The sequence below is a fragment of the Nothoprocta perdicaria genome, unplaced genomic scaffold, assembly GCF_003342845.1.
Source record: "Nothoprocta perdicaria isolate Ctin4 unplaced genomic scaffold, notPer1 scaffold_8, whole genome shotgun sequence".
Taxonomy (NCBI): Eukaryota; Metazoa; Chordata; class Aves; order Tinamiformes; family Tinamidae; genus Nothoprocta; species Nothoprocta perdicaria.
The window spans coordinates 6,980,374-7,000,615 of record NW_020456087.1 but is presented as its reverse complement, the minus strand read 5'-3'; the positions used below and the strand labels follow the sequence as shown (position 1 = coordinate 7,000,615).

At 44.2% G+C, this 20,242-nt stretch overlaps 1 protein-coding gene across 1 annotated transcript in view; it reads right to left on the bottom strand.

Moving 5' to 3' along the window:
- Positions 1–20,036, bottom strand: part of KIAA0391 (KIAA0391 ortholog) — a 32,974-nt gene extending 12,938 nt beyond the window's left edge. Inside the window, exons 1-5 of the mRNA XM_026051831.1 lie at positions 19,957–20,036; positions 18,282–19,679; positions 16,991–17,038; positions 15,446–15,578; positions 5,673–5,780 (exon numbers count right to left, since the gene is read on the bottom strand). Coding sequence (XP_025907616.1) covers positions 5,673–5,780; positions 15,446–15,578; positions 16,991–17,038; positions 18,282–19,276 — 1,284 coding nt within the window. The 5' untranslated portion in view covers positions 19,277–19,679; positions 19,957–20,036. The remainder of the gene's footprint in view (positions 1–5,672; positions 5,781–15,445; positions 15,579–16,990; positions 17,039–18,281; positions 19,680–19,956) is intronic.
- Positions 20,037–20,242: the final 206 nt, after the last annotated feature.

Sequence of the window (20,242 nt, the reverse complement as noted above, 5' to 3'; positions counted from 1 at the left end):
AAACGAGTCCCTCTCCTTCACCTCTCTTAAGRGCCTTTCCCTCCCTCTGCATCTGGTGACCGGACGTTTTTAACGTGAGGTATTTCTATTTTAGCGTGATCTCAACACGCAGCAGGAGGGAAGATACTGATAAGCTGAAATCTCCACCTCCCGTATGCAGGTTAGGAGGACAAAGCGACTACACTCCTACCAAGACACTCACGAAACCCCAGAAATGAAGTGGGGAGAGACGAGCCCAACACGGAACGCCCTGGCCTCGCTCCTCCAACACCAAAGACAGGGAGAGCTCCGCAGGCACCGCTTGGTGCTCGAGCTCCTCCTCTTCTGCCACAGGCTGTGAACGCCTGTGTGCAAAGTGCCCGACGATCATGTCACACAGGGCCTGAAGGTGATTCTCAGTGAAAGCAAAAGCCTTCCTCTTCACAATCTGCATAGCGCACAGAGGAAACAACAGCAGAGTTTTAAAGAATGAAAGAGCTGTTGCAAAGCCAGGCATCTTTCCGTTCTTGAGCAATAGGGCTTAGTTAGAGTGGAAATGTAAACTTGTTAGAAGATAGAAAACAGAGCTGGAAGAGGTTGGGAGCAACTGGACAAGTACATGTCTCACTGCTTCGTTGAGCAGCRAGACAAAGAAAGTGGGAGGGAAAACCGATGAACTGTCACAGGATGACAGATAAGACCTTCGTTGGATCTACTGACTCTGAACAGCGAATGAGTCATGAAAGTACGCGAACAAATCACTGATGCTGCCAAATAAGTCAAATCAGAACAGAATAAAACCCTTTTCCTGTGCATGACTTGGTTTGGTGAGATTTATTACCAGCTCTTTGCCTTGCAGAGYGGCTCACACACAAGCGCCCAGGATTTTGGGGCACTGCTGCCCCACTGTTTGCCCAGCTCCTCTCCGGCCTCAGGCAGCGCCCGCCCTGCGCCAGCCTGGGAACCAGCAACACTTGCCTCGTATGTGCACGGGTTTGTCGGCCRTGCACGCACAGGCGTTGATTACTAGGATATTCATAAGCATACAGTACATTTGACCAAAAGCAGATTGTAACAGGGGTGCCTTTTCCACAGGGCAGCCTCCTTTCCAAAAGGCTGTTTCCCTGGAGGAGACTGGGAAGGGCTGCAGGGCTTGTCCTGCCTCCTGCTCCACGAGGGCAGCAGTCCCGGCCCGCGCAGCGTGGGGAGGCAGCACGGGGGCTCCGCTGCAGCTGGCGGGAGGGCAGCAGGAGCGCCCRGTGCCGGGACAGATCCCGCCACCTCACCGGGACGGGAAGCCAGGGACCTGCCTCCGGCAGCTGCTGCGCAGGCCTGCTGTGATTTACGGGGGAATTATGTGAGCTTGGGCATTCCAGTTACAGAAACATCGATGAAGTTTAAGAGCAACTGCTTTGAACCCTCAGCCAAAAGCAAAAACTCTTCCTCTGYGCAGTATCAGCCATAAGGAACCCAATCTGGAACTATTTTCTCAATATGTCAAATGTTCAGGGTCAATATGAAGATTAGAGGAAAAAAATTAAAAAAATAAATCAAAGCAGGTCCAGGTTGAGCTAGCTGTGTGCTGTCAAACTGTTTGAAGAGAGCTGCAAGCTGGCTTTGATCCACCCCAACAGRCACTGGAAGTTGCTTTCAGCTGCATCCAGCAGCAGCTGGCTGCAGGTCTCACCCCACCAGGCTCATCTCACAGCAACTACAGTGCATTATTTGGCTCTAGTTCATCCCCTAGATTGTGTCTGCTGCCCCTCGCACCCGCTCACAGGCCTCTACCCCTGGAGACAGGCAGAGAACAGCGCGTTCCAGCTCTGCCACTCGCCATAAAGCCAAGCAAGATGCTCCAGCGCCTGCACATCCCTACATCCACCTCAATTCCACGGAATGCTTTCACAGAGAGCTTTGATAAACAGGAAAGCGCACGTTTGAGAATTCCGTAGCGGTTTGTTACGGTAACTTGCCCTGGGAATTTCCCTCCCTTGACCTTCCCAAGGTGAGGGCCCGCGGCAGTGACGGCAGCAGAGGACAGGGAGTACCCAGCGTCACGGCGCTGCCTCCGGATTGATGTAATCCCCTATGTCGGGAGGGGAGGACTGGCTCCAAGTCATCCACAGCCTGAACAGCGTCGCTGAGCCAAACTGCAAGGGGAGCTGCGCTGAGCAGCTACCACGTGTGCAATGCAAACAGGGCCTGGCTCACCCAGGAAAAGGCACGCGGAGCTGCAGCCTTAAAAAGGACCAGGATTTAATGCACAAAATATTGCCAAGAGACTTTCACATTTGGGTTTATTGCTTGGATTGGGTAGCAGATAATTTCCTTTTTAGGCCTCTTAAYAGGGAATCAGTTTTAATGTCTAATTTAAAGTGACACACACCAGCAAGCAAATGGTTGAATGCTTGCTGGTATCCAGTGTTACAGCATTCAAAGCACGATCGCACCATTCCCTAGACCTCAAAAATGTCTGTTCAAAAATGTCTGTAGTTTGAAATTTAGTAAAAAAAGTGGGAGTGTAATTTAAAGAGTATCATAAGCTACAGAGATTACCTGAAAATATTCCTTTAAGTCTTTCAAGTCAGTAAGATTCATGATGCTCTGCTAAGYAAGTGCTGGCTCTGGGGACTGAAGTTGACTGGGGCTTTTTGAAATCGCACAGTTTCCCAAAATTTGGGAACACTTTTGGAATTGAGTAACAATCTCTCTTTTCCTTCCCTTCTCATCCCTCAGGGAGCTCCTGCCTTCCCCACATGACACAGCCACTTCCCAAGACACCCACGTGGAACCACAAACTGCTTGAAAAACAATAATCTTTAAATCAATGTTTTCTTATATTATTTATATGACTAATAGTAGATAGAGTTTTTCAACAAAGAGCTTACCGTACCTAAAGCTAAAAATCAAAGTGGAACAGTGTTTTTGTTGAGTTTAAATAAAGACTAGCATATATTAAAAATACCATATTATTGCCATATATAGTGTAAATAACTAATTTTTAACATCAGTTTATGTGATTTAGAGAAAAYGGCAAAACAGAAGACAATAAAAATACTAACAATTCATTCATCCATAGTAACACATTCATACACGGAGTGGAAGTCATTTGCCGTTTAAATCATTACTGTTATACGAATAGGCTGAAACAAAAGAGTTTATAAAACAGTATTCAAAACAGCTTCAGTAACGAACCCTGGAAACTGGAAAGAGGAAGCCCGACTCCCRCATGGAAACTTGAAATCCTTTAGCTTTTTGACAATCAACACACACAGGGCAGGATGGCTTTAGTGCACGCTGTYGGAAGGGTTACTCCTATACTGTTATTTCTCGAGCCCAGCAAAAGAGGTCACTGCAGAGTCACCAAAGTTCTTCCAACAGGCTGTTTTCTGCCTAGAGAGACAGTTTGACTTCATATTCTCTGCTTAATTTCTCTATCCCACTTGCATTTATTTCTCCTCTTCACCCTCTCAGGTCTGCACGTTGCTTCCCCATCAATCTGAACAGTCTGTAAAYGCCCCAGCGGCACCACTCTGCAGTTTCACGTGTGTGCAGACACAGACCCCTCTGAAGGGAAACAGCCGGCACCTCCACGCTGCCCTTCGGGAGCTCCCTCTCCTCAGGGATCCTCAAGCCCTTCTGCACAGCAGAAGCTACAAAGAAACTCGAGGGCAGTTTATATTGCTAATACCTCCTAGTAGGACTTCTGAGCAGAAGTCAGCTGTGATTACACACACAGCAAAACCCAGGAGGCTCTTTCACCACCTCCTGGTTATACAGAACTTCGGTGACCCTGTTCAGAGACCCCACGCTGGGACAGCCGGGCGAGGAGGCTGCTAACACAGCAACACTTCATTTCTCCTCCCCATCTTTGGCAGCATAGAATCATAGAATCATAGAATCATAGAATCATAGAATCATAGAATGCCCAAGGTTGGAAGGGACCTCAGAGGTCATCGAGTCCAACCCCCCTGCTCACACAGGGTCACCTAGAGCACGGGGCACAGCGCTGCATCCAAGCGGGTTTTAAAGATCTCCAAAGAAGGAGACTCCACAACCTCTCTGGGCAGCCTGTTCCAGTGCTTTGTCACCCTCACAGTGAAGAAATGCTTCCTTAAGTTCCTGTGGAACTTCCGATGCTTCAGTTTGAAGCCATTTCCTCTAGTCCTATCCCTGCCCACCACTGAAAAGAGGCCGSCCCCCTCCTCCTCACTGCCTCCCTTGAGGTATTTATACACRCTGATCAGGTCCCCCCTCAGCCTCCTCTTCTCCAGGCTGAACAGACCCAGCTCTCTCAGCCTTTGCTCATAGGGCAGATGTTCCAGGCCTCTGATCATCTTGGTAGCCCTGCGCTGGACTCTCTCCAGCAGCTCCACATCCCTCTTGTACTGGGGAGCCCAGAACTGGACGCAGTACTCCAGATGTGGCCTCACCAGGGCTGAGTAGAGGGGAAAGTGCAGAGACAGCATAAATCTGTCTCTGCAGCTCTGGAAATACTGCAMCACTCTCTGCTGTCCGAGACTTTTTCCTCAGATAATCATGGCTTCTTCCATGATCCCATGCAAACAATTTGCAAACTTCCTTTTTTATTTTCCTGCTTTGGAAAGCACCTCCTTCCTGAGCAAGCAGCTCCTGAAGCCTCACCACAGGCAAACATCTTTCAGCAAGTTTAGATAATCTCCCCACCTCAGCTGCTTCCATCTCCATGCACTAAAGTATCKCCTCTCTCTTAGGAATAGCCTTAAAGTAGTTCTCAGAACAATAACAACAAAAAGTAGTTATTGTAAGTGACAGAAGTAAACTACTCCCTTAACTATCAAGCTCATTTGTAACTTGGTTTTACTTTCACCAGTTTAAAGTCCAGCTTTGGAAGGTCTGCCAGGGGCTACATTTTCCTCATACTTAATTAATATTTGCTTGACACACAAGAAAAGAAACCAAAAAGCCACTAACAACAAAAAACCCCACAGACCCACACACACAAGAACCCCGCCGCCTAAATTATTTCTTAGTAGAACACCAAAAGGGAGTACCAAGAACTCTTAAAATAGTTATCAGTGAAGAATCAGGATTATTCTACTAAAATGACGAAGAGGAAAGAACTGAATTCAGTCTGAGCTGCCTTTGCAAGAACAGGACTCAAGTGCTTAAGGCATCAGGAAGGGAAATAAAGTTAAAACTTGGACAGGATGTGGTTTGAACCATCTGAAGTGTTATGCATCTTAAGGACAAAACTTACCAGTCTAATTTTATTTTTTTTTTAATTTCCTACATAATAATTTATTCTAACTTATACTCTTTCCCCCAAATAGTCAATATCAYGCAGATGATGAACACGGTGAGTACATAGGTTATTTCAGCAGGAAGTGATTTTCATTTCTAAAATGGCAACACTTTTCATCCATTATTTTGGCATAGTTATTACCAATAACTTAGCTGTAAATATAAGCATTGCCTAGATGAAAAAAAAGCAGTTTTGCATCGTTAATACAGTCATTGCATAGGAACAATCATTTTCCCAGGTGTCATTTTCACTCATAAAGTCCAAATAAATCTCTGACCTTCACTGCAATGTCTGCTCCAAAAATATTCAATCAGTTTCTCAAGGGAGTAAGTGACAAGTTGGAACTAGTTGTTTTATAATCAGCCTAAGCATATGCAAAACTCTTAATGACTATTTAACCAGCACTTACATTTTCACACTGCATCTTTTTGGGTTTTACGTGGGAAACATTGAGACCATCAATAACAATATCAAATGGAAGGCGATCTTCCACAAATGCTTGAAAGGCTTCAAATTCCTGAAAAAAATAAAACAATATGAGGGAGAACAGAGAGAAATTTCCTTCATTTCATTGTCTTATAAATCATAAGAGAARTAAAAGTTAAATCTCTTCACTTTTCATTTGTTGGTTACATTTCTTTTTTCCCTTGTATGTTTACTAAATAACAAAAAGGAAATATCTTTAAAAGCATCAAATACTACAGTGGATATTTTCAAAAATTACCTTAAAGTTCTATTATAAAAGATTAATATAGAAAAAAAAACTCTTAAGAGTCACCTAAGTTATAAATACTGTAATTGTAGCTACATGGCAGCTGCAAAACAAATTATTTAAAAAACAAAACACTTTACCTATCAGAAGATTGTGACACTGCTGCTAACTAACACCTCCTAACGCAAAATAAGCATCAATAATCCATAAGAATTCTGAAGTCTTTAAAGTACCAGCTGCTGGATAATACCGCTATATTTAAAGATGATATTAATGCAGCCTTCTATCTGTAAGAAATAAACAAATCTCTAAGCCGACCCAAATATTGAACTCTGTTATAAGCATAATGCAGTGCTCAAAGCAAACAAGATACATCGAGTTTTGCCAACAGAAGGGAAACCACAATTGCTTTAGGGCTGAGCCCCCATATAAGCGAAGAGACAATAAAGTTCTAATTTTTAGTTTCTTTTAGCAGTCTTGCAGTTGATCTCCACTTCCTGCTTCCAGATGTTCTTTATGGTCATAGGAACCCTAAGTCATCTATTTGGGCGGTGACCCAGTTTTATAATAGACTTTTCTATCAACAGGTGGCACTTATTTGATCAAGTAACAGAGATTTCTCCATCCAGGACTATAAATGAAGTCTTCAATGAGCTCAGAACAAGTGCAACTTTCACACCTATGCTCAGAGTGCATAAAGGATTTTTCTAATCTTGCCTTCTCCCCTGTAACCAAATTGCAAGATGCAGGTCTGTTCAACAGCACTCTCACCACAAAACACTACATGGTGCACACTATTCCTCTACAAAAGAGCAAGGGAAAGAAAACGCGTCCAAAAGATATACTGCTATCAGCAATGGGAAGTGATCACTAATTTTAGTCACGCTGTTAATGACAAATTATACTGGAACAAAGGGGTCACTTACACATGAGTACAAACCAAGCAAGACAAGGCTGCCTCGCTGACGTGGATGTTCAGATTTGTGGCACAAATTGCAAGGGAACTGAGCTATGCTCATGAAAAGCTGTCGTGAACACTACAACATCAAGATCAATTGGCTTTTATATGGTCTTTACTGCTTCTTAGCTTACATAAACACTTAGTGAGAAAGTACAAAAGCAGCAGGTGAACAGCGTGCTTTATACGGATGAAGAGACACCCACATCCCCAGCTCATGGCCAGGGAAAGCAAGACAGAAAGGGAGATCTTTAGGAAAAGTTGGGGTGCAGGTGTGGGCTGTAAACCAGGCCCCACATCATCCCAACCCTCGTGGATTCCCAGCCTGGGTGCTCACGCCGGTCGGTGGATTTTCCCAGTGGATTTTCCACATCAGGTGAGGTTTGGCTCTAACACAGGCTTGCTGTGTGAAATGAAAGAAAGAAGAAAACAAACACTCCAGACTGAATGATGGTAAGAAGGAGACTTTTGAAGGGGGAAGATARAAAAGAAAAGATGAAAGACAGGGGAAACGGACAAAAATACACACAAACACTCCAGAAGAGCGTCATTTTCATCATGCCAGCATTATCTGAGGTAACAGTCGTTACAGTCTGGTAGACATTTTTAGAAAGTAAAGTACCCGTGTAATCYTGTCTTTAAGGGCTCAACTCAACCCAGAGAATTTCTAACCCTGAAGAATTTCTACAGGGATATTTGACTTCCAGTGACAGTAACTGCAGAGCAGTTTCCTACCAGGGCAGGTTTCCCCTGGCAGGCAGGGCAGACGAAACCCCACAGCACCAAAGCTGTGGGGCAGAAGCTGCCAGGAGGTTCCTGCCCAGAGCTGCGCACCTCTCCATGGCCACGCTCTGCACCTACCTCTTGGAGAGCTGGAAAAGCTGCACTGGGCTGGCAGCCTTGTGCCCTTGCTCAGCTCACCTTTCCGCGCCGGACATGGCGAGGAGTTTGCAGCAGAATCGGTGCAGAGACAAATGTCCAAGTATAAGTGTTGTCAATGGGCACAGGACTCTGGTGAAAAGCCCAGACAGGGCTAGGAGCAGCCAGTGGCCTCTCTGCTCCCAACTGCACCGGAACACACATGGCAAACATGGCACTCGCTTGAACTTGCCCAGCCCAGCCTGGGCCCACAGCGCTCTGAGGAAAAGGTGGTTACTCAAGGCTTGGCAGCTCCACTCCAGCTTGCTGCAGAGATGGCAACCAAGAGACTAAACTTAAACATATGCTCAGTGTTGCTCACTTAGTKGATCCTCTTAAGGAACTCCAAAAAAATGTTTGTAACAAACTCTAGCAACTCTATTACAGTCATTGCAAGTCCACTTAGAGAAGCCAGCACAGGGAAAGCACGTGCCTCAGCACTGCCCAAATGCAGAAGCACTCACAGGAGGTCCCACAGACAGCTGATTTTACATTGACTTCAAAGGAAGAGAGAGCTGAAAGAAGAAATCTCCTCTGTCACTCAGTGCGTAGCTGGGAAAATAGGGGAATGCCAGCGACGGGATGGCTGGAAATGATTCACCGGCCCTTGTGCCACGAGGACCCAGCTCCGCAGGTGAGGGGGGTCTCTCCTCTCTCCCAGCCACTCACTCCAGCCCTGCCCTCGTCTCCTGCCCGGATGGGGAAATTACAGCGTTTCATGAGATTTGGGTGCTCTCTCAACCTGAGGCATTGCAGCAAAGTAAGAGGCAGAGGTAGTTTATTAAAATGTTCCTGTTTGGGGAAATAAAAAAGAAAATGGGGCAGATACAAAGCAAGTATTGCAAAGTATCCAAATAAAGATACACAACAAAACAGAAGTGTTACCTCGGACTTCAAGAATCTGGCTTATATAGCCTGCCAATTCTATATTAATAACATTTGAAATAGCAGTTGCAATGGATATGAAAATAGAACAAACGCTCTTTTACAAGTGAACAATTTCAGTTTCTTAAATATATTTTTGGAATATATTTAGGAAACTATTTTAATAGCGGTCTGTGCACACAGACTACAYGTCTCAAAAGCATGATAAGAATAAAGAAGAATGATTATTTAGATGTTTACTATTCTAAATATAATTACAGAAATAAACATCACAACTGAAAAAAGAACATAATGAGCATCTCCTTTCAAAAGGAGAATGAGAATAATTCAACTAAATATTTTGAGATCATCCATACACATGCCAGATCTACAGAAGTATGACCTTTCAGATCAAGGACTYTTAGGTTACAACATTCTTCTGCTCAAGTGTTTTAGGTCCAAAYAGGAAACACGGGTGCAACTAACAAATAAAAACACGGTCTTTCAGTTCTTCAATAATTCAAAGTTTCCACAGATGTAACTGTGGAAGGAACACAGAATGATAGAGCATACAGAGGTGTTGCGAACAAATCCATACAGGGATATTACGTTTATGCCAAGACAAGGAATTAAAACAAACAAAAACAGTCCTAGGAAAACTATTAAAGTCACCACAGAGGAGACAGCTTGTTGCTTCTTCAAAACAATAAAGTTTATTTTCACTCATCAGGAATGGCAGAGAGTCCCTATAAGTCACTGTTTGACTAAAAAATGCAAAACTACTGCTACTAATATTTAATTTCCAGAAGTATTCACAATTTTCTAACCTCTGTGCAAACAAAAAGTAGTGCTCCTCTACAAAGCAGATGGTACTATCTTGCAGTGCAAGGAAGGAGTAAATTCAACTGCAATATAATGTCAGTSTAAGTATCAAGCAGGGCGTTTTCTTTATTTCAGGGTTGTAAGAGGAGTTTTGGAGAAGTGAAAACATTCACTTTTTAGCTGCTTCATTAAATACCAATGGATGGGGGATTGCTCTGTCTTGGGCAGTGTTTCTCAGTATGGGAAGGAAAACACAGGAATTAGCATTACAGTGTGAGAAGTAAAATTCATCTGTTAAAGATGAAATCCAGTCTTTTATTTATTTATTTATTTATTTATTTTAAAAAGGTGCCTGGTGCTGTAACTACTAGAGAACTATTTGTTGCTATGCCTGAAGGGTTTACATAATTTCCTCCACAGTTTCAAAGCCTGGAAATCCCCTTCTAACCCTTACCACCAAGCAGCCTCTCTCAGTTGTGTGTCAATAAGCACCCTGGCTCGCAGGCCATTTCTTTGTCCCCTGCTATTGCCACTTCTGCAGCTGACAGGGAGCACAGGGAGAGGGTCCGTTAAGCCACAACCCTCGTGGCTGCTGCCGCGAGCCCTGGGAAGGACAGGACGCCCGAGGCCGCGGGGCTGCCGCCTGCTCCATGCGCGTCACCTGCCCGGGATCGGCGCCCACGGGACTCTCTTGCTTCCCAGGCCAACAGTGCGGAGCCAGGGCCAYGGCGCTCCTCACACCTCCTCTCCGTAGCACAATCCCATGGGAGGGAGGAGCGAGTGGCCGTGCTGCCCTCCTCGGCGGAAAGGCTGCCCCACCGGCCTGCGTTTAAGGCAAGTGCCCGGGCAAAGGCAGAGAGGGACAAAGCGGGACAGGAACCTGCAGCTGTAAGGAGGCAGGGCCAGTTACTGCCACCAATGCCGCGCTGTGCTATGAGCTGCTAAATAACACTTACAATCCCATGAGAAACAGCAACGGCTCTGAGGCACCCAGTGCTCCATGCTCTACTTCAATACTTCTAGGAATGAGCCAGAGATTTAGAGGTATGTGAGCATCTGTACATTGTAACCTAARGCAATGATTAAGAATAGGAAAACAGTCCTCTGCAATTCTCCGATCTGGCAGGTTTGAAGTGCACACCTCCTGCCAAAGAAAATCTCTAAAAATTCCTTGCATGTGTTAAATGACAAGCATATAAAACAGAACCAGACGGCTACAGATGTGGAAAAAAGCCCAATAATTCTTCATAACAAGATACTAAAGAAAGTGAACTTGTCATGGCATTGAGAAAGATAGAAAAGAAAAAAGCAAAAGGTCACATTAAAAAACAAAACAACCCCCCAAAACAGTCTTTCAAAGTTTTGTACTAATTTCCATATTTATTATTTCAGATGTTTAGAAAGGGAATGACACTGAAGAAGTCAGGCTAACTGCAAATGAAGAACCAAATTAAGTTCCTTCTCACTAGGCTGAAGCAGTGCACACGACAGGGACATGTCTCCTACATCTCCAAGTTCCAGAGCAACTGGATCAGCTTCCAGGATCCGTACAGACAGACCGTGCAACCAAAACCTCTGCTCAAGTGGCAGCTGCTCTAAAACCCAACCAAACCTTAGAGACAAGGCCCTGGTATCTACTAGAACTCGTGAAGCCATTTTAACCATCAGGAATGGGAAAACCCTGTACTAGGCGAAGGCCCTGGCCCCTGCAGCATCAGAACCACCTGGTTTTGGCCGCTGCTGAACACCAGCTCCTGGACTTGCAAGGACCATTTGCTTGACTRCACTTGACGGCGCCCAAGGGCAAAGAAGTAACGTTTCAAAGCACCCAAAACAAACCTTCTCCTTAGGAAGTATTTTGAAAGTCAGTAGTACTCAGACAGAGAGGACTGAAACAAGGACTTATTTATACAGTCTGCAATGTGTAAATATGTCTCGAGAACCCCTGAGTAGTTMCTTAGGGATGAAAGAACTGCAAGTAATTGACTGTTTATCCAAGAGGCCCTTGATAAAAATCTCACAAAAAGAATCAGCTACTCATCACACTTCCAGATTGTTTTAATTCTTTTGGTGAACCTATGGGAAAAACCTACTGTTCCATTTCTGTATCTTTGGCTTTGTCTCCCTCTCTGCACAGCTAATGAACAGACAAAAAATAAATACTTTATCAAGCCATGACCTTATAAAACCCTGGGAAGATTTCTGCATTTCTCTCATTGTTTATATACTCTAGCTAGTATAATAAAGATAAGAATGGAAGAAAAATACTGCATCAGGAATCTCCAACATATAGGCAATCATCCTGGACCTTCTCAGATTATTTGACATTCTCTAATGAGGCAATTGAGGGAGAGAAATACATGCTGCATTTATTATATTTTCATCCAGATCTACCTCTTGCTGCTAAGAAAAGAGTAACCTTCTATCCTCCAGTCAAACACCACTCTACACTTCTGCTTGTTTCCATTAGCAGGAACCTCTGGGGAAAAGGAAGATGCAACAGAAACCCTAGCAAAATTCTAGCTGCCTTTTCTCTTGCCATCCATTTACTGTTCAGTCTCCCGCCTCCTTTACCTTCTTTCCACAAGTCCTCTCCCTTTGGCAGACAACACAACAAGAAGAGGTTACCAGGCACTCTGAACTAAATATAAAGAACTCATGGCCTCCAGCTGCAAAACGGAGAGCTGCATCTTCCAGGCAATCTCTGGGCAGGTGAGGGTGGCTCATCTTGGAAGCAGCTCAAATGCAAGAAACTCAGAATTTGCAGGAACTTCGGTGCCTCCAGGTATGAATTTGGAGGCAACTAGGCAGATGTGGGCACCAGGAGGTCATGCCRGAGGTTGGAATGGAAGATATACCAGGTGGAATTAAGGTAGATTGTGCCAAGACTACTTGCCTGGAGTGCACAGGTTTCTGGAAGCAGTAAACTGTTCCACTGAGGAAGGGAGGAGCAGACAGTACAGAGGATTTGGGGGAAAACCATGGAACTGACAGTCATGTGCATGTGAAAGGGGAACCAAAGCATTATAAAAGAGGTACCAAACCAAAAGTTAAGAGGCAGGGCTATGTTATTGAGGCTCCACAGAAACAGCACACTCTCATTCAGCTGCAAAAGAAACTCTGAGGTGAAAGGGTCACAMAGCTTCTTCCCTTTTAATCTTGTGTCCTCTAGATGGGTCTGTAAAACCCCTTGGCACATTTAGCCCAGATCTGTTGTGGGGACTTCACATGCCCACAAAACCACCTTTTCCTGTCTTCAGACAGCACATACGCATCTCCCAAATGCTTCCTCTCCCGCAGCCAACAGCCCTTTCAGGCTTACCAGGGCTACAAAGCTGCCACAAAGGGAATGAAATTAATATATATGYGCATATGCACAAGAAACACCTGGGAACAGCTGGGACAGGAAAGTCACCATAGCAAAAGATTTTACTGCCTCTCAGGTGATTGCATCATATCAGGCTCAACAGCAAAGTTTCCAATTAAATGGAAGCAAAGTCAAAAAAAGAAAACCCAGCTGAAAAAACCCTGCAGATATTGGTACAAAGGTGATGGTCTTGATACTGGTGCTTTCTTCCTACAACAGCATGCAAAGCTGCAGCTCTCTCCATTAGATCATCATATCACATGCAGACAGACCCTTTTGGTAGCTGGCAATAAATAGGATCTGGATTGATCTCTACTTTTAATGTAATGGGTATTTTCACACAAATAATCCATTTCCTATTCCAGGTAGGCCATCTTTTCAAAACATTGTATCATATTGTTCATCAGTACTTTGATTTATCATCCCAAGTGTTCTTGAAGAAACTCTCTAATCACAAAAAACGGTACTGTGCTACAACAGACTGCTCTTGGGGAGCTCTGGCCAAAGCAAGTCTTTGCTCCTCATTTTCAACTCTGATTGCATTAACATTTTTGGAGGGAGGAAAGAGTCAGGTAAAGCAATAACATTGTTGCAACAGTAACAAAAAAAAGACTATTGCTCAGAGCAGAAAAAAAGAAAACCCCAAGCAAGTCACACATGCAATTTGAAACATTGTTGGAACAACATTACTYAGAGATGAAAACAACTCAAGCTGCTCTACCTACTGATCATTCTTTCGCAAGCACCATAGACACACAGAAGAAGAGGGAGGAGAAGGTCCTAATTCTGAAGCATTTTCTTTTTGAATTGTGGTAACTGCAAGTGACACGATTGCTTGTGGAAAATGGAAAAACCCTCTGATACACTCGCCTAGATCGTGATTTCAGCCTCTTCACTAGCTTCCCCTCTGGAAAGCCCTGGCTGCAGGAGAAATTGCACAGTCTGGCATACCTAGACTGTACAARATTGGCAGCATTTCTCATGACCATATGTCTGCTTTCACAGCTCAAAAGCAACTGAAAAGCCCCACATTTATTTTGAGAAACCGCTGGTATCACTGCACTGTGTTGTTTGGACACCACATCCATGCTTAAAATAGAGTCAGCTCGAGCTGTGTGGCCAGCAGCAAAGCCACCCTGCTGCAGCTCCGCTCTGCTGCAGATACAGAGCCACAGGGCAGAATCACAGAACAGTTACTGTGCAGATTACCAGAATTTATGGACAAAGCTTATAAAAGTATGCTGATTCCAGTTCCTTAGACTGCATTTCTTTGCTCAAACTGGTGATTAAACAGTAGAAGCATCATTTCCTCTACTGCTCAAACTGGGTATGAATGTCCTGCCTCTCAGAGCTACCTTGCCTGGATTTCCCCTATCAAGTTTTCCCCTGTCCATCTGGCACCACTAATCTAACCCATATACTTGACAGATTTGTGGGTTCCCCCCCCATTAGTAGTCACTAAACGGAATGTAAACAATACTTCACAGATAGATGGTWAGCTGTATAAACCTATATCAGGCACAATTTTTACAAGGGCTTTTACAGAACAAGTAGCATTAGTTACATATAAAATGATTTGCAGTGTAGAATGTGCACATTGTTTTGTAACATCAGTGCCCATTCAATACTTAATATTATTGCTCTATTTTACACTTGATGATACATTTGATCATTTCACTCATCTGGATAACTTACAGCCAGATCAGCCTGAAGTCCTGAACTGAGAAGGCAGCCCGTGGAAATTGGCCAACAGGTTTCCTGTACTAAGATATGCTGACAGCAGCCGTTTCAAGAACTGTCATGCATGCATGAGGTCCGTGTCTGTAGCAAGTCTCAAGAACTAAACCTGGTGTCTTCCTGCCTATTTTCAGAACTAGTGCAGCAAAGTGACATCAATATTTRTACAGGTAGGTGGCCACCAGCCTGAGATGTGGTGTGGGCTCCATCTAGTGGAGCTCACCTGACTCCAGCTTCCCACGAGCAAGAAACAGCACCGCGMTCCCGCACAGCAGCCCAGAGCTGCGCTCCCTCTCATACCCACCCASAGCTTTGAAAAAGTCACAGTCTTAACGCATATTGCAATTAGAAATAGGAAAATATATCTTAAACTGAAGGGCAGTTGGCTGTCTGAGRAAGCCAAAGGAACAAAATAATTGGTTCTTGATCAGTTCTGGCACACAGCTCCCCAATGAAGCATTCAGCTGTGAAGTATTGAGGTATATTTTTATTCTAGCTACTGCTGAACAAACATTATATTTTTATTCTAGTTATCTAGTTTTAAATTTAAAGATTTTTTTCCAAGCTCTATGTTACACTTTAACTACTTCAAGAATCCATTAATGACTACTTGGAAACATAATAATTAAGACAATACAATAGTGTTCAAGAATAATACTCATTTTATCAACAAAAGTGAAGAAAAACATAGATTACTTATTTTAATATCTAATGTAATTAATGTTTAAGGCATTTGTTTTCAAAGCACTTGGAGACGGATTACTAACCTTCACGCCAGTAAATCTGAGACCATTCAAGACCTACCTGCGGACTTGTCTTTCTGAAAGTATCACGTCCATGTATCACATCTGCTGTTATTCTTTCCTTGAGAATATTGTACTCCTCCTCGGTGAGGTTACTATCCTCCAACTGGTGATGGCAAACCGGGCACTCTCCACTGTCACAATAATGAAATAAGAAGATTAAAAAAAGAATGCCCACACTTACAACAGGATCAAATCCGTGGTTTCCCACTTAGCCTCCAGATTACATTCAAGCATTTCCAAGCCACCTTCTCTCTATATGAAATATGTTCTGACAAGTATTTCAATTTGAACAGACACTTGTGAAAATGCTTGCCCACCTAATAAGCTACAATCATGAGAAAGTCTTTACTTAATCTAGTCAGCAATCAAAAGGAGTAACTGCTAAATCTGCCAGAAGACAATCTAGAAAGWTCTAAGAATCAGACAAAAGTATTTGCCATAGACGGACGATCTGGCTGTCACCTGCAGGGTCACCAGTATCACAACTCCACTTTTTCTTTTCCCCCTTCAGAACAGTTTCAAGTATCCCACATCTCTACCTTCTTTGTAGTACTTTTCTTTCTGCATCAGACTGCCCTTTATTTCCAGGCTAAGACTTTCTATTCAGTGACCTTAGGACCAAGTCTAGCAGCATGTCTTTTACAGAGCAGCCCGCTATAGTTGCTAAACACTAAAGTAAGGAAAATAGAAGAGGAAAGATATGTTCTCAGAACTATAAAGCTGAACTTGAATCATAAGGCCAAGAAAGAAAGAAAACAAGTTATAGAAGAGAAAGAGGGGAAGAAGAGCTGCAAACTGCACTACAGATATCCTTCACCTCCCTGGAAGAGATGGGGGAGAAGACAAGTATCCCAGAAATTACAGTATTCTAAAGCAAAATCTCCAAAAATCCAACTTATTTCACTTAAGCTTTCCTTAGATGCAAGTTATGTTTTTAGCATTTCACATCTTTTGTCACTTTGTTCTGTAGCCTGTATTCACAGTCAAGCGTCCTTTGAAGTGAAGCAGAGATCACTGTTCTCTAACTCCATCTACATGGCTTATCTTCACAAGCAAAATCTCAAAACTCAAACATAAGATTAGAGCTTTAAGTCTTAAATTGAAAGAAGAAAAAAAAAAAAAAAAAAAGAGAAAGTTCTACCTCTTCTTTCTCCATAGAGATATCCTAGAAGTGCCAAGATGAAACAATTCTAATTTTCTGAGCCACTGCAATCAGAAATGCCAAATTCTCATAGCAAGTGATTTCTGATGTATATTACTGCTACTGCATTAAATGTGCTGCTGACAATGCATCTACTGAATGCAAAAGGTTATGTGTGAAATCTCACCAATGGACATTTATTGCTACATATGAACAATACAGTCCAGTCACTGGCCCACCAYGGCCAACGTAGGCTTAGCCTACACATTAATCTGAGCAAGGCTGGTCACATATCTACAAAGCTACCATTAAATAAATATAAGCACTAGTGAACTTGAGTTTGGCAAACTTGCCAACTACTCGAATATAGAAACTCATTTTTCAATAAAACGTTGCAGTTACCTGGGTTTAATGTTGGTCAGGTTTCCTCTCCAGTTCTCACCTGGAATACTAATATTTACATACAGAAAGATAAATATTAGACTTTAATAATACTCAAATTACAGACAAAAAATACTCCTATATACAGGGCAATATATAGCTCCTGGATAACATACTGTCTGCCCCTAGTCTACTTCTCAAGGACTCTTTACTAGTTTGAGTTTCCTGAACATAGCCCCAGGTGGGTTCTTCTCTACTCTCTGGGAGAAGAGCAGCCCAACAAGATTCTCCCCCACTAAAACAATTCACCCCAACTGAAGCCTGCCCTGTCTGCTCCCTCGCTGACCCCAGGAAGACAAGCAGGCAGACAGGGCAGTTTTTGCTGTTATGACAAGTGCCATGCATTCCCACACCTGCATTTTCTCACCAAAAATGGTGAGAAACCATTGGTTTTGCAACCTATGCAAACCAAGGACAAAGAAGAGTTGTGTGCATACAGAAGACTCCAGTACTATTACCCTGGGCACGCGCAGCACACGCAGATGCATTTGCAGAGTCTGACTATCYCCCCCACACACTCTCATGAAAAAAAGTGACCTGCCAAACACTGCTAAAACAATGAGCATTCTATCCATATTTTGGGAGGTAATTTAAAAATTAAGAAGAAAATTATTTATCACTTAAACCTAAGCTAAATCAATGGCATTCCTAAGATTTTTGCTACACTTCAGTAATCGATACTGGAATATTGCACTAAGTTTTGGCACTGACTATACACAACACACACACACACACACACACACACACGTAGTTGATAAACCATAGAGGAACCAAAAGGGAACCAAGAGGGTCTAGACCAGGTTCTCACAGAGTACTTTGTCCTTAATAGAATTTACAACCTCCCTCCTTCAAGGAGTGAAGCAGTCCCATCCCCCGCCCCTCCCTTCTTTTTTTTTGAATGATCTGCTACTTTTCTATTGAGAAAAAAAAAAAACTGTTTGTCAATATTCCATATGTATCAACCTCTGAATGAGAGGAGATGAGGTCAAGAGATTTTGGCAACCATGATCCATCAGAATTTCCTACCTTCTACATCAAGAGTGGATATTTTAAGAAAACTCTTTAAAAAAAAGGTAAAAACCATAAAATGTTGCACTTGGAGCTAAATAATACATATTTTTTTAATCACCACTTGTTTCTTATGGAGAAGCCTCAATAAAAGCAGCAGCTGGTCCATTTTATTAGTCTTAGTCTGTGGAAAAAATGGAGTTCTATCTCATGAACTTCAATTTGCTTTTGAAATATTATTTACCTTTCAAACCATAGCTTTATACTCCGCATAAACGTTCCATGAGGGTATATTTGGTTGTCTCTCAAATATAAGAGGATATCAAACAGTTCTTTTTTTAGGTCAGCATCTTCCATACCCCTGCTGAAGTCGAAAAAGGCCTGCAGGACATCCAAGGTGGGCACCAAGTCCTTGGCAAGCATATCATGGTAGAGCTCACGGGCCAGGCTCATTTCTTGGTGCCGGCTGGCCGCTTTGATACAGGATTCATAGCTTGTTCTTGAGGGAGTCATAACTTTTTTTACATCCTCCAAAAGAGCCAAGGCCATTCTCCATTTATCTGAATTACTGAGTCCTCTGATAAGAAGACTGTAGGCCCCACTTTCTAATGTTTTAAATCTCATCTTCATTATATCATACACATCACAAATTTCTGCTGTCTTCTGCTGTTGGACACACAATGCCAGGTACTTGACCAGCAAATTATATCCAATGTCACCACTGGTCTTTGCCACGTAAGTAAGCAAGGACTTGGCCACATCTACGTGGCTGTTGCATTTGATCATACTTTTAAGCATCACTTCTTCAAATGTTTCAAGCGACTGACATTCTTCCCTCAGCTTTTTCCACTCTTCGGCCTGCAAAGGTTTCTCTGGAGGCTGGACTCTAATGAACCTACGCTTTAACAGAGCTTGACTCCCTACTTTTTTCTTTGAAGCTCCAGAAAACAAGTGCAGTTTTCCTTCAGATATTTCTTTACTCTCCTCATCCCATCTTGTTCCTCCTTCATACTCAACTTGAGACCTTTTCTTGGCAGGAAAAACACCAACTCCTTTGGAATTCACTGGCAACGCAGTGCTGTCAGATGCCATAAAACTTAAACAGTTAAACTTTTGTTGAATGGGGATGTTCAAAGAGGCAGCAAACAACTGCTGACATCTTATAACAGGCCAGATAATTCGACACTTTCCTAGCAAAGCCTGCATGCCCTGTTGACCAGTTTGAGAAAAGAACGCCATCAGGAGATCGAATGGCCTCACTGTCAGCTCACAGTATTCAAAGAGGTCATAAAATGTAAAAGGCAGTTTGCATGGGAAGGCTTATTATATAAGTCTTATGGCCATCAAGCCTCAAACATCGCACGTATTCTTCAAAAAGCCTGTCCTAGGGGTCCTTTAATCCTGTTACATAAACACCAAAGAGTAAAACCATTTTTCACAAAGAGACATCTCTTAAACTAGAAGCATATTCTTCCCAAGTAAAGATGTCTTTGTGCCCAGAAAAGTTGCTTGGCAGGTTTGCAGCTTATCATTTCCTTCGGGCAGCTGCAGGATCAGCATGCGGTCTGGAAACGGGCGACACGGGCGCAGACGTCCAAGGAATRCTGGGTTTTATTCCCTGCGCTCATCCAAGTCAGATTTCCTGAGAACAACGGAAATAAGCGCGTCACCGGGAGGAGGGGCGCCCAGGCCGGAGCCCTGCGGGCGGGACCGGGCCCGGGCCCGGGCCGCGGCGCCGCCGCCTCCCCCCGCGCCGCCCGCCGGGCCCCGCCATCAGCTCCCCCGCCCACAGCTCCCGCCATGCAGCGCGCCCCCGCCCCGCGCGCTGCCTGCTGGGAAGCGCGGCGCCGTCCCCGCCGCTCGGCCGGTGGCGGGGCAGGGAGCGCGGCCCGCGGGCTCTGCCGGGGCTGCGCACCCACCTCGCGCGGCGGGCGCGGGGAACGCGGCACTACAGCGTCCCGGGAAGGCGGCGCCGAGCACAGCGCAGCCACGCGGCACCCGCGGCACTAACGGCCTCCCAGAGCAGGGCCTCGGGCCAATCAGGGCTCAGCAGGCGGGGCGCGCGGCCCGCACGTGACCGTACGTGGCCAATCAGAGAAGGGCGCAGCAGAACCCCGGCAGCGCGCTCTCGGTTATGGGCACGGCGCCTCTGCTGGTCACGTGGCCGTAGCGGCGCAGCGCGCGTGCGCGGAGGGGAGGGGCGGG